General features: G+C 35.3%; 3 protein-coding genes across 3 annotated transcripts; 1 reads left to right on the top strand and 2 right to left on the bottom strand.

Annotated features, from left to right (window-relative positions):
* Positions 1–1235: 1235 nt before the first annotated feature.
* On the top strand, positions 1236–3565 carry LOC145598693 (mitochondrial import inner membrane translocase subunit Tim13-like). Its single transcript, XM_081655073.1, has 2 exons — positions 1236–1430; positions 3141–3565. The coding sequence occupies exons 1-2, from the start codon at positions 1314–1316 to the stop codon at positions 3288–3290; spliced, it is 267 nt and encodes an 88-aa protein (XP_081511199.1). The 5' UTR covers positions 1236–1313; the 3' UTR covers positions 3291–3565.
* A 1095-nt stretch (positions 3566–4660) lies between these two features.
* On the bottom strand, positions 4661–7761 carry LOC145598069 (soluble inorganic pyrophosphatase 1-like). The gene is made up of 9 exons (XM_081654367.1): positions 7606–7761; positions 6340–6494; positions 6226–6254; positions 6031–6096; positions 5752–5859; positions 5555–5620; positions 5340–5460; positions 5130–5211; positions 4661–5031 (listed from the first exon to the last, which is right to left on the bottom strand). Exons 2-9 carry the CDS (start codon positions 6488–6490, stop codon positions 4989–4991), a joined length of 666 nt encoding a protein of 221 aa, XP_081510493.1. The 5' UTR covers positions 6491–6494; positions 7606–7761; the 3' UTR covers positions 4661–4988.
* Positions 7762–9192: 1431 nt separating this feature from the next.
* Positions 9193–12423, bottom strand: LOC145599024 (uncharacterized). Its single transcript, XM_081655436.1, has 4 exons — positions 12054–12423; positions 11681–11853; positions 11518–11581; positions 9193–9549 (listed from the first exon to the last, which is right to left on the bottom strand). Exons 1-4 carry the CDS (start codon positions 12310–12312, stop codon positions 9338–9340), a joined length of 708 nt encoding a protein of 235 aa, XP_081511562.1. The 5' UTR covers positions 12313–12423; the 3' UTR covers positions 9193–9337.
* Positions 12424–13469: the final 1046 nt, after the last annotated feature.

Here is a 13469-nt window from a genome sequence, read left to right on the forward strand (position 1 = left end):
CCAATCAGTTTAGTTCAGCTCTTAATTTCCTTCTCTCATAAAATAATCAGTTCAGTCCAGTTTAGTTCAGCTCTAATCAGTTCAGTTTAGTTCAATTAAGCTCAATTCAATAAATGTGAACAGGCCCTAAGAGATTAAATTGCCTAATTAGGGAATAAATTTGGAATTTTGGTTTTTCTCTGAATTTGGTCAGCCCACCTCTCCGCCGCCAAAGATTCCATGATTAGGAAAAAGGGTAGCAATCACTTGAATTAATCAATTTTACGGGTAGTAATTAATTTTTTTTTTTTATAGGGGTAGTAATTCACAAAGCCTCTATTTTTGAGGTAGTAATTAACAATTTTTCTTTTATTTTAGAGTGAAAATAATACTACTGAAGTATAGGTGTCATTAGAAATGTCCTGTACTAAGCAAGTTTTGTGAAGTTGGTGTTGCGTTCCCACCAATTAAGTTTGGAGGTAGAGGGATTCCCTTATCCTCCCCACTCTACTCTAAAATAGTGACCTATGAGAGATGTTAGTTCGATAAGATTATTCAGGCTTCGGCCAAATCATCTAATCTTAACCCAATAAGCTCACCACCAAACCCTTCAAGTCCCTCACTATATTTTTGGAACGAAGAAAGTATTGCGATTGTTGTGAAAGTTTTATTATTATGGACAACGAAAATAAATAGGTATCGAACTAGCCCAGAATCTCCAAATTGATAAATTAGATATTTAATTAGACAACCTAGCTGTTGTACAAGCTATTAATCAACAAGAAGCTAGAAGAGGGGAATGTGTCCATGACATAAGAGAATGCTTAAAGCTGATATGCGATGATCGATGGCAAGTTACAGTTGCGCACGTGTTTAGAGAAGGCAATAGAGCAGCGGATTGGTTGGCCAACTGCGGAGTAATTCATGACTCTCAATTGGAATTTTATAGTAATAATGTGCCGGTCGAGTCGTATTTTAGAGGAGGATATAAGAGGTGTGGCCATGCCTCGATTTATCCCTCCGTAGGTAGTTGCTTATTTTCTCGTTGTGTGCTTGGTTTAATTTCTTGTTATTTTCCCTTTTTCTTGGAAACTTGTATCCTCATTTGAATAAAAAAAATTAATTAATAAATAAATAAATAAACAATGGACCAAAAAAAGGAGTCCGAAAAAGTCCAAGGCACAAAAAAAACGAAGAGAGCCCAGCCCATCCAGCTTCCAGCTTGCGAAAGGGGAAAATACGATATACTCCGTAAAAGGTTTAAGCTAGGGTTTATCAGTTGAAGAAAAAGGAGAGAGAAAATCGCCGGTGAATTAAGGAGGAGAGAGAAAATCATGGATTCATTTGGATCTTCCACGAATGGATCATCTGCTGCTCAACCTAATCCCGAAGCAATTATGGATCAGGTCAAAAATCAGCTTGCTCAAGCCTACGCTGAAGAATTTCTTGAGGTATTTTCCGATTTTTTTGTTAAAATTTTGTTTTTTTTTGAATGAAATTTAGTTGATTTTTGCATATATTGATTTGTTTGAAGTATAATGATTCCTACATTATTCATTTAAATTGTTGAAGTTAGAACTATTAATTATTGTTGAACTTGCCATGATTATGATTCATGAGTGTTGTGATTACATCAATTGAAGTTGAGATTTATTGAATTATAAAATGTGTTATTTTTTTATTTATTTATAGAGCTTGTTGAAAAATTGTAAATTTGATGAATTAGGGGAAATTTTGGTATTTGAAGGAAAATACTGAATTTTGAAATTTGAAAATTAGCTCACCGGTCTAGAAACTGTTGTCTATACTAGTTTAGAATGTTCGGAAACATTTAGGGTTTATGATTATAAATTCTTCTTAAGATTGAGTAATGAGTAGAGCGTGAGAATAGTTTGACAGATTCGAAGGATCTGTATGTATTATTTTGCTGTATATGATTGATTCAACAATGTCTGATTTGGAGCCCTAAACACTTTTGGATGGAGAGGGTGTGTTCGTACATATGTCGATTTTAAAGCTTTGTTTTCTTATGTATGGCTTCTTGTCAAATAAATAAAGTAGAGGATGGGAAGAGGGAAGCTAGAGGAGATGTGTGTTACGAAGGAGAGAAAGTGAAAGGTAAGACTGGCCGCAGGGGATGAAAAACTATAGTATTTCTTGCTATTGGGAGGCTGTGAAATTATTTTTTATGCTTCATAAACTTAACAGAGGAGAATGCATAAATTTGTTTTCTTGTTATGATTTTTCTTCTCAATTATACTCGAGTTTGATGGTTATAGGTTAGTTTTCTCATGGCTATACTCGGGTTCTCTTAGGTTTTGGATTGTATGTTATTACACGCTCCTTTCATCTGTACATTTCATACATTTGAAATATAGCAATAACCCAATATTAGTCCTATAGAAGGAAGTTTTGGTGACCTCCAAATGTTCACAACCCTAACCTTTTATTATTGATTACTATTGTAGTCTTGTAAAGCCTATTTGAATGACTTCCACATTTCTCAATATCAATAATAAATATATTTGTAGATTATGGTTTCCCTAATTGGAAATTTTCAAGGTCTTTTTCGAGTTAAGTGATGTAGAGTGGATTAAAATAATATCTGTAATATCAAATAATATTATGAAGTACTTTTTTATTTCCTTTTTATTTTGGAAAAAAATTAATTAAATTGGTTAACTATGAAGAAGGGATGACACAATGTAGCTATATTTGTTTTGTTGAAAAACAAATTGTAGTACAGACTACAGAGTATATATTAAGTTCTCACTATGCTACCCTTAGTTTAGTTTAGTAAAAATGTTGTATTGAGTTGGTGTTTCTTTTTTACTTTTTTTTTTTTCCCAACATTGTAAGAGTATAATTGGAATAATAAGAATTGAGACCATTTTCATCTGATCATTAATGAAAAGCTTAATGTTACATTGTAGCTTGATGGTCACTTGTATTGCCAAATAGATGGGGTTTTCTTTTGTGAGCTAACAACAGATGAAAAGAATACAGAAATAACAGCTAACTGTGCTATGCTTGTGTTGTTAACCATTTATCTCTGTCCAAATTCTCTTGGTGTTTAGATATGAGTAAGGTGGAAAACTAGAACATCAGCCTTCATAATGCATGCATTGACTTTTTACCTATGTATATTCTTATGTCTACAGACTGTCAGGGGGAAGTGCTTCGAGAAGTGCATAACAAAGCCTGGGTCAAGCTTAAGTGGAAGTGAGAGCAGCTGTATTTCAAGATGTGTGGATCGGTATATTGAGGCTACTGGTATAATTAGCAAAGCTCTCTTTAGCCAGCAACGATAGTCTTGAGGGATGCTGAGCTAAATGCAAGTTATACATCATGCTTTGAATAGATTTCATTTAAAAAAAAAATACAGATGTTGCAAATTTAATGATCATTTCATAACAATGCAATTTTCCAAGTCCTTGATAAATAACTCTCTTACTGAGTGTTACTTAGCTTTTGTCGCGTTATATGCTGAAACTTTGAGCATGAACATTGTGGTACCATGCATGCCAATTACCAATTGTGCTCATATTCATCAGTATGAAAGAACTCCAAGTTATGATTTATTCTACTCTGTTTGGACTTCTAATTAGTTTTTATAGTTTGAGAAAGAAAATTTTCCTGTATACAATTTTGACAGTTTTTCTACGGAGAGCCATGTATTGTATGCTTAACCAGATTGAACAGAGGGATGTGAATGAAGTGATTTTAATACCACATATTGCAGGGATGTTTGTATGGTTAAATTTCAGATATAATGTCTAAAAACAACATAGTAGTAATAACTTCATTCTCACTTTCTTATCCCTTATGAGCTACCAGCCTATCATCATTTTTCTGTTACACCTGCCTGAGTGCCTGCAGCTTCTGTATATACATCAAACACTGCAGTCTCGTGGGTAGGGAATTTGTTCCCAGCACGACAGTTAGGGCATTGAAACCTTCTTCAGCCTCTGGCAGGTGATGTGGTCCTTAACCACCCCTGGCCTCAGATGAGGACTGTGGGCACAACTTTTGGTTATTGTGCTCTCCTTCAACCTAAGTCCATATTGCCGGAACTCGGAACTGCTGATTTCATGCATTATCTTATAAACCACATGGATACATGGTCTTTCTATAATAACAATCAAATTTAGCCTTCCTGTTTCCAAATTTTTATTTGGGCTTGTCAAAGGGAGGAAAGGTTCATTTGAGAAGGAACGACTTCAAAAGTGTAGTTCTTGAGAGTTGAGACAGTTATAGGGGGAAAAAGGAATGGCCGGATGGGGTAACTTTATGTTTGGCTCCCTTCCTTTCGCAATTTTTAATTGTTTAAGAATATGAGTGTAGCAAGAATTTCTCGAGTTGAGATAGTTTGAAACTTTCTGAGGGGGGACAATAGATGCACCATTAAGGAAAGTGAAGAGTTGGGATGTTGGAGGCTTGAAGCTCAGAGATGACATATATCACTTGAACGAAGTAAATGTGGAAAAAGATATTTGCTGACGATCACAGGGGATTAATGGAGACTCTTGCGGCCGATCATAGGGGATTAATGGAGACTCGATGCGAGTGACCACGACACAACATACTACATGATTCACAAAATTTATAATGCAAAATTTGGTTCAGAGTTTTGACCATAAGTAGAGACTTGGTATGAATGACCACAATCCAGAACACAACATAAAAACAAAGCTTCTCTGAAATTTCATTTAAGTTTATCAACTGAAATACAGAGTTAAAATGGAAAAAATTTCCGTTGAGCGGCATAACAGTAGCCTCCAAAAACAAACATGATCTAAGGAACAAAACTTCCAAGTTCATGAAGCATGTTGAAGCTTACTACAATGTCAGCTAGAAAAATAAATCAATACAGAAGAACAAATAAAATTATCCTTTTTTTTTTCAACATTGACTCTTTAATATGTAGCATCTAGAGTCATGTGATATTTGTAGCCAAAATCTTTCAATATTACTTCAGAATATGGCTGGCAAAAAAATCTAACTGAAAATCATCTCCTCAGTGTCTGTAGAATGTATTCTGCATAAAGATCCCTGAAATAGCAATAAAAATAGAAGATGTTAGGCCATTAGAGTTTATTGGCAAGAGAACAAGCTACAGAAGTTTGATAATATAATACAGTATTACTTACATGGAATGCTGGATGGCATCATGAGCAACTTGGGGTGGCAAAAATTCGTTCACAGCAACCTCTTTGTTCTCGTTTTTCTTGTCTAAAAAATCGTTAAGAAAAAGCTATATTGCATTCATGAAAGTTAAAAACAGAGTTCAAAATTCTACAGATAAGTTAAAAGTTTGATGAAAGTCATCAGCTTATAAACTATAAAATTGGTAAGGATACAGTCCTCAAAAAAGCGTCTGATCTCAGCCAAACGATGAGGAGGAAGTTGGTTGATGTCAGTGTAATGGCGAACTTCAGGATCATCAGCACAAACTGCAATTATCTTATCATCTTTCTCACCCTATTCAAGGGATAAAACAAAAGTAATCAACATAAAACTCAAGAAACAGCCATGACAATCTTTGAACATTTAAGCACAATAACCCTTTTAGAACCTGATCAATCATAGGCATCAGACCAATGGCACGGGCTCGGAGAAAGCAACCTGGAACAACTGGTTCCTGGAAAATATGACATATAATTCAGCTTTGTAGCAAACTTTTATAATTCTTTTCTCATCCCACATAAAGCAGTGATATTGCAGCCAGAAATACACCTACTAATCTACTATGCATATCTTCAGTGACATTACCTGCATAAGCACTAACACATCCATGGGATCACCATCTTCGCACAATGTACGTGGAATAAACCCATAGTTGTGAGGATAGACCACAGATGAGTACAAAATTCTATCAACCTGGAAAATAAAGAAACATTAGAAATGCCTGGAATGAGGAGATAATTACAAACTACTCATAAATGGTACCATTGACAAGTATAATAAAAACTTGAAACAGATTTTTATCCTTCGCGTTAACAGTAAGGCAAGTGATACGTAAAGAGTAGGAGAGTGAGAATATGAATTCACCTTGATAAGCCCAGTCTTCTTGTCAAGCTCGTACTTGACTTTGCTTCCTTTACTAATTTCAACAACCTGCAAAAGAAGGTTTCATAAGTTCTTTTACATTTGCAAGCAGAAATTGCCAGGTCAAACACAATCAAGGATCAAGCCAAGCCTTAGGAGGAAGTTCTGCAAACAGAGCAGAAGCAGATGACTACTTACACAGTTAAAAATTTCAGGGGCATCGGGTCCTGTTAACAGAACAAGTAAATCCAATTAATTACAATGGAAGATAATAGACAGAACGATTGGGAAATAACATATTGAGATACATACCAATCTCAAGATCATGCCAAGGATGGGCAGCAACAGATCTCCTTGACATTGAAGAAATGATCCTCTGGTTCAATTTTGGAGTTGGGCGACGCATTTCATTAAATTGATCCGCAACACCATTTATGTCCTTAACACCATTCATCTCAGCCATATTTCTGGAATATGTAACAAATTGAATAAGTACATCATGATAACACGTTAACCATATTTTAGATGCAGTATTATTCAAAATTGTCAAAGGGGATAGAAGGGGAAAAATGGACATGATTTGAACCATCCTATCGCATTAGGACTCTAGGGAAAGAAAATCAGTTTTTCCATATTTTAACAGAACCCTAAGATCCCATTGCTTTCCTCAATCCAAATTCCAAATCACCACAATACCATAGAATTCAATGCAAGTGATTAACTACCTATGATTAATCATATATCCTTATAAATTTAGCTAACAAGAGCCGTAGAGTGTATGGACTCATTCATCTAGCATAGGACCTAAGACCTTGTTGCAATCTTTTTGATAAGAGCACATATGCTACAAATTACCAAAACTCGGCCACATTCAGCCTAGCAGCCTAAACAACACCTTAGTAACTGCCCCTCTATATCCACCCTGCGCTCCACCCCCACGAGCATCGATCCAGCAAGTACAGGATCAGGAGATGGCAGCAAATGCCACTCTCAATGCTAGGCAACATTCAAATATTTGTCTAATTTTGACTGTTAATTCATTCATAATATGTGTTGACCTACATTGTTCATATGATCTTTTCGTTGAAATCATGTACCATGATAAAAATCCAAGGTCAAAGTTCTTATAATATCGTGTTTAGCACATTATTTCGAAATGGGGAGCACTTTATCATGCATGTGATTTTTGTGAGTAATAACTAATTCATGTTCATCTATTTAAGATCCAAATTAACAATGTATTAATAAACCTCCCAATTTTTTCAGATTAAACCAGAACCCTTGATTAATTTATACATAAGCATGAAACTAATAGAAAAATTAGTCTAATTAAAAATGAAAAACATTACAACCCCACCATAAAAATGAAACCTCGTACAAATTAGAATAATTTTCTTTTCACAATCAAAGACAAACTCAAGCAAAAAGCAAAACCCAGAAATTATTACAATAGATACAAAACAACAAATGACAAGTGGATAACAAAACAATGCATTAGAACAAAATGCAGCAAGAACATTACACATTTGTACCCAGAAAAGAAAACAAAAAAGGAAAAAAAAAGCATGAGAAACATACCCAGAAAAAATGAGCGAAGTTGCAGAAAATGAGAGAGATAATGCAATGAAAGAAGACAGAAAAGACGGAGATCTACAGAATTGTTGATTATGTCCTAATTTTGAGGGGTTTTTATAAGGTTGGAACTTAATTTTTTAATTAATTTTTTGAATGAAATGCGAAGGTACTAAATAAAATTTAAAAAGTTGCAAATTGGAAAAAGGGAGGGTCAACGTTATAGAATTTGAGATGGCAGGACGCGTTGGCTCGTCTTGCTGTCCCCACCTTCCTAAAATCTGGTCATAATCATGGAGAGTTTGTGTATGTCATGTATGGCTCAATTCAACTTCGTGCCATGAACAAATATTTTAAGAAAACGTCTTTCTTGTGGATTCTACCAATGTGATTTGTTAGGGGATTATTTAATACTACTATTTCTTTGGTCTTAATTTAGTTGTTGTAGTCATATTCATATATAATTGATAATGAGTTATGAGACTTATGACTATTGGTTTTGGATGCTTGGATGGGATCTTAGGAGTATGGTTTTAAGAATATTCGGATACACAAAATTCACTTCATGAACAAATTGGATCGATTGAGTATAATCGGTCTGATCTCTGAGTTAAAATATTCTTATACCTGTAGTAGTATTTTTCAATTACAACATTCTATAATAATTATAGTATGATTATAGTATTATAGCAATATATGAAAATCAATTATCATCATGTACAATGTTTCTGGGTAGGTTTAAATGGGAAGTTTCAAAATATTAACTTTTTAATAATTTTTACTAATGTTTAACACAAAGTCTTATATGTGGCTGGCTACACTGTGTGACATGGGTTACTTCGTAGTGTAATAGGGGTTACTTGATCAGTATTAAAGGGGTTACTTTGTCAGTGTTATACGGTTACTCGGTTAGTGTTATAGGGATTACTCAGTCAGTATTACAAGGGTTACTTGGTCACTGTTATATGAATTACTTTGTTCTTTTATAAGTGGCCACAACATGGTGTGGCTAGCCACACGAATGATCTTAACCAGACTGTCTAAAAGGTTAGCCATGTCTAAAAGGTTGGTAATCATGTGGCAAATTAGTTATTAGTCGGTGGAGGACTTGATCTATCTCCTTGTACTGAAATGACATTTCATTAACAGCTAAATCACACAAGTACTCCACATTTGCAATTTGCAAAAAGTTGCAAACGTATACTCCTTGCGTATCAACAAAAACCATATTATAATAGTGGCTAAATTAACGGAATTTTGCATGTTTAGTCAAAACAATAAACCGACTGGATTTGTCATTATTTTACAAGTTGCTCTACTCAATCTTATCTCGATGAGCTACGATGAGTAGGATCCTTCATTGCTGTACGATGAAGTACGCGTAAATATGACATATTGTGTAAATCTAACCGAGCCAGATTATGACCAATTCTAGTGAAAAGTATGTTACGGAGTATAATCTTCTTTCGGTATCGTTCGTAGTAAAAGAAGGAAATCTAGACGAACCTAGAGATCGATCACCTTTTTTTTTAACAGTTTGTAGTCTTAAATCCTAGGAAACAAATCAATTTCGCTAAGAGAGCAAGAGAAAAATGAGCATTACAATTGGCAGACTCTATTATAATTTGAACAGAGTAGTAAGTCCGAGTTACACAACATCTTAAAAGAATCGATCACAAAGAACATTTAAACAGCCTATATAGATTGACTACAAGATGAAGTAGGAAAACAAAATTGCTTAGAGGATTACTTCTTTCTTCTTCTTTTCTAGAACAGGTGGGTCGATGTCAATTCCCATGTTAGCAGCAGTTCCTGCTATAATTCTCATTGCTGATTCAATGTTTGAGCAATTCAAGTCAGGCAACTTTTCATTGGCAATTTGTCGTAGTTGGTCAATTGTGATCTTCCCCACCTTTTCTCTCATTGGGTCCTTTGATCCCTTTTCAATACCTGCATGACATCATCGCGGTTAAACAGCATTTAATCGAGTGAATGCTGATGTAATTAACAGATCATTATCCAGTCACCAAAACACGACAAATTAAAAGAACTAGTAACGATTGAAACCCAAAATTAGGGCTTCCCACTTTCCCAGTCCTCAAAGGCTCAACCTGACATTATCTCATCATTCTCATGTCATAATCCACTGTGAGATTAGATACACAAGCCATAACTACAGCTTTGCAAAACTGTGCCCCTTAAACACTAAGCGTTCAAGTTAGGTCGGAACAAAATATATATAGGCATAATATACTTGTCACCCTTGGCCTTCTGATCAGGTAAATTGCATGTTCTATCATCTAAAAGTTAGTCAAGGATTAAATGAAGCTCTACAAGATTAGAATGCAGCATCTCTTCCCGATCCTTTCTTGGATTGGGAAAGTATGCTTTAACTAATAACTACATTCATGGCTTTGAGCTAATGAAATTTATACTTCATCTCTGAAAAAATGGGCCCAACTCCACCATTTTCCATGAGAAAAAACAGATCATGTATTAAGATTTGTGATGCAAATACACACAGAAAAACCCAATGAACTGCTGTCCAAAGAAGAGACGCATGATGGAACCTCACATAAGAAAGTGCAACTTCCATGCTTTTAGGTCACATATTAAATGACAAACCCAATCCCTCCACACCACGCTCCCCCTCCCCACCCACCATAACCCAAAAATCCCATGAGAGGGGGGAAAAAATAGTTCTGAGAAGGCAGCACACAAGACTAACAGGCCAAGCATGCTAGGATCTGTTCTGAAGGAGTGTAGTAAAGTACTATCAAGATTCAGCGTAAATTTATGGAGTATTTTAATGGAAAGTACATTTCAAAGGAAATCGACTTTCAAACATCATTTCCCATTCTTTGATTCATTATTGGAATATTTAGAGCAATAAGGGGGAAGATAATTAGAGAGGAGAACATTAAGAAAGTTAGGGAAGGGGTAATATTTTTTACTCTGACACCATTGAAACAAAAATTTGTTTTGAACAAACAAAACTAAGTAGGAACTCAATACAATCTTGTCCAAGTCAAATCAAAACAATGACACCATTACGGACAATCCACATATCTGCTGCTTATGACACTGGCACCAGAAACACTGTGAACTACAAAGAAAAAAGTCACTCATGTTGATTGTTGAACGAAATAGTGAGATATCTGATCTACTTCAAGACCAAAGGATAGCATAGAATTTCTACATATGCAGAGAGTAAGAAAGCTCAACTCATGTCAGCATATCAACTATTGTTGTAGTACTGTCTCATCCGATTGCCCACACACCCTTCTCAATAGGTTCACCCCTTTGAAGAATTCAACGCTATAGCTAGGCTAGAAAATTAAAAGAAGCATAGGACTTACTAGGATGGTGTCCCATATATGTTCAAAGGAAAAATCATACCCAAGATCAAAGTTCTAGAAATAGAACAGAACTGAACTAGTGAACAATGCCTACCATACATACTTGCTCAAAGTTCTAGAAATAGAACTGAACTGAACTACTATCCTGGTATCAAGGCAACTAGTGAACAATGCCTACCATGCCCTCAAAATCCTATGGAGTTTTTTTATAGTTCCAAACAAGCCTTATAATTTAAGCCTTATTAGTCAGGCAATCGATTCAATATTCCCTCCATTCCTTATACTTCATCATTCAAGTGTGAAGCTACCAAATACTCCAAAGATGTCTATTACATGATTCATGTTGCATTAACACCTTATCAGTCACTGTTATAGTTAACTCGTGGCTTCGCCCCTGCTGGTCATTATATCAACTTAAGCTTGTTGTTCAATAAAATTTTCCACTACATGTTCACAATATCAATGTTATAGTACTGAACTACTGATCACTTTGTAATACAACCACAAGGTCCACAACTTTACCAATCAATTTAAAGATAGGATAAGAATACAGATATACCTGCAGCCTTACGAAGAAGAACAGAAGCAGGTGGAGTCTTCAAAATGAAAGTAAAACTTTTATCCTGTATAATCAACCAAATTCACATCAAAATTAACACAATATACAACAAAGTTTAAGCAATTAAGGAAAATCCAATTAAAACGAAAAGTGGGGTGCTAACATCAAAAACAGTGATCTCAACAGGAATAACAAAACCAGGTTTATCAGCAGTTCTAGCATTATAATCCTTGCAAAAGGCCATTATATTCACTCCCTTCGAACCCAATGCTGGTCCTACTGGTGGCGCCGGTGTCGCCTTTCCAGCCTCTAACGCAAGCTTTATCACTCCAATCACTAATCCAAACATCCAAAATCAAACAAAACCCACAATTTAACATCACATTTTCCAATTCATCATACAAGCTAGTACAAATTCAAGTATATGAATAGCGCAAAAGTCAAATTGTTGCGACAATTAAAGAACGGAACAAGTATAACATACAATAGTATGAAATTAGGATATGAGAAGATGAATAGTTGAAATTTGGACATACCCTTTTTAGCTTTGCCACCGGGTTTGGGAGCCATGGCAACAATGGAAAGACGACGGTGCGAAGAAGAAGAAGAAGAAGGAGAAGAAAGGAAGAGTTTGTTGTTGAAAAATTGAAGGGAGTTTCTGGGGTTAGAGGATAAGCTTAGGGGAGGAGTGAGGAGAGAAGAAGAGAGTTTTCTGGGTTTTTGGGAAGTGATGGAGGAAGAAGATGGTGCAACTGCGGCATGGTGGTAGTGGTAGGCAGATAGAGGTTGCGCCATTGTTGGTTGAATACAGAGCTCGAACTGGTGAAGTGTGAGAGAAAGGAAGAGAGAGAGAGATGAAGGATTGTGGAGGGTGAGGTTTATCCTCTATTTTTGTTTGACGATTTGGAATTTTGGATGATGGTTGTATTGGATTAGTTGCCAAAACGATGTCGTTTTAAGTGTGATTTCTATGGGTCTGTTCTGATTGACTGAACTAAACTTATTGAAGCTGAATTGAATATTTTATGAGAGAAGATATTAAGAAACGAACTGAATTGAACTTAACTTATTGGAGCTAAACTGAACTGAATTGAAAATAAGTTGAAGAGATCAGACCCTAATTCTAATATACTCCATAAGACCAAGGACCATACCCCCATAGGCCCATATTAGCATATCTAGGGTGTTAATGAGCTGAGTATGCTTGCTAACTACTGATGCTCGGTTCGATTAAAACTCGGTCAAAGAACGATTTAAGTAGGCTCAATTCGAGTTCGGGTTTAGCTCAACGTCTCAACAAACCAAGCCCTGTCTATCCTTGACTCAACTTTATTTATTTTTTTATTTTTTATTTTTTTTAATGTTGATATCATTTTTTGTAACCCAAATTTATATATTGGCAACTGGGTCTCAAGGGTGTTATCATATATAGGCCTTATTTGAAGAAATTCTATTGTCAATTAAAATAATTTGATACAAACGAGTAAATTTGAGAGCAGAACAATATTTGTTAATTATGCCTTGAGTAGTCGAATCGTATTTAAGGGGTTTTAAGCTCAATTTTTCAAGCTCAACGAGCATGGAGCTCGAGCCAAGCTTGAATTGTAGAGGCTCCAACTCGGCACATTAACACCCCTAAGTATACCCCTTTCACTTATAACTGGCAAACTAGTCATATTGTATTACACATGTGTTTGTAAATGAGTTGGGGAATCTCAACACTAGCCTGGCCGTCTAATTATATGTATTGTGTCATTTTGACCCATGTGTTGAATATCTTTGACAATTGACACTAATGCATTTTTTTAGTGTTTGATTCATTGAGAGTGGTAAAGAAAACCAAATGCAACTATTACTTTATTAGCAATCCATATCTGAAATCAGATGACATAAAATTAAACGATTAAACTCACATGAATCTATCGCATGAGAGATTGGATGTCTCGATAATG

Source organism: Chenopodium album, chromosome 20, assembly GCF_948465745.1.
Source record: "Chenopodium album chromosome 20, dcCheAlbu1.1, whole genome shotgun sequence".
Classification (NCBI taxonomy): Eukaryota; Viridiplantae; Streptophyta; class Magnoliopsida; order Caryophyllales; family Amaranthaceae; genus Chenopodium; species Chenopodium album.

Coding starts and splice junctions, on each gene's coding strand:
- LOC145599024 (XM_081655436.1), bottom strand. CDS start 12,312: ATGGCGCAACCTCTATCTGCCTACCACTACCACCATGCCGCAGTTGCA. Junction 11,582..11,680: donor TTGAGATCACTGTTTTTGAT/GTTAGCACCCCA, acceptor TTGATTATACAG/GATAAAAGTTTTACTTTCAT. Junction 9,550..11,517: donor TCTTCTTCGTAAGGCTGCAG/GTATATCTGTAT, acceptor GATGTCATGCAG/GTATTGAAAAGGGATCAAAG.
- LOC145598693 (XM_081655073.1), top strand. CDS start 1,314: ATGGATTCATTTGGATCTTCCACGAATGGATCATCTGCTGCTCAACCT. Junction 1,431..3,140: donor ACGCTGAAGAATTTCTTGAG/GTATTTTCCGAT, acceptor TTATGTCTACAG/ACTGTCAGGGGGAAGTGCTT.
- LOC145598069 (XM_081654367.1), bottom strand. CDS start 6,490: ATGGCTGAGATGAATGGTGTTAAGGACATAAATGGTGTTGCGGATCAA. Junction 5,621..5,751: donor ATGTGTTAGTGCTTATGCAG/GTAATGTCACTG, acceptor CATATTTTCCAG/GAACCAGTTGTTCCAGGTTG. Junction 5,461..5,554: donor TGATGCCTATGATTGATCAG/GTTCTAAAAGGG, acceptor TCCCTTGAATAG/GGTGAGAAAGATGATAAGAT.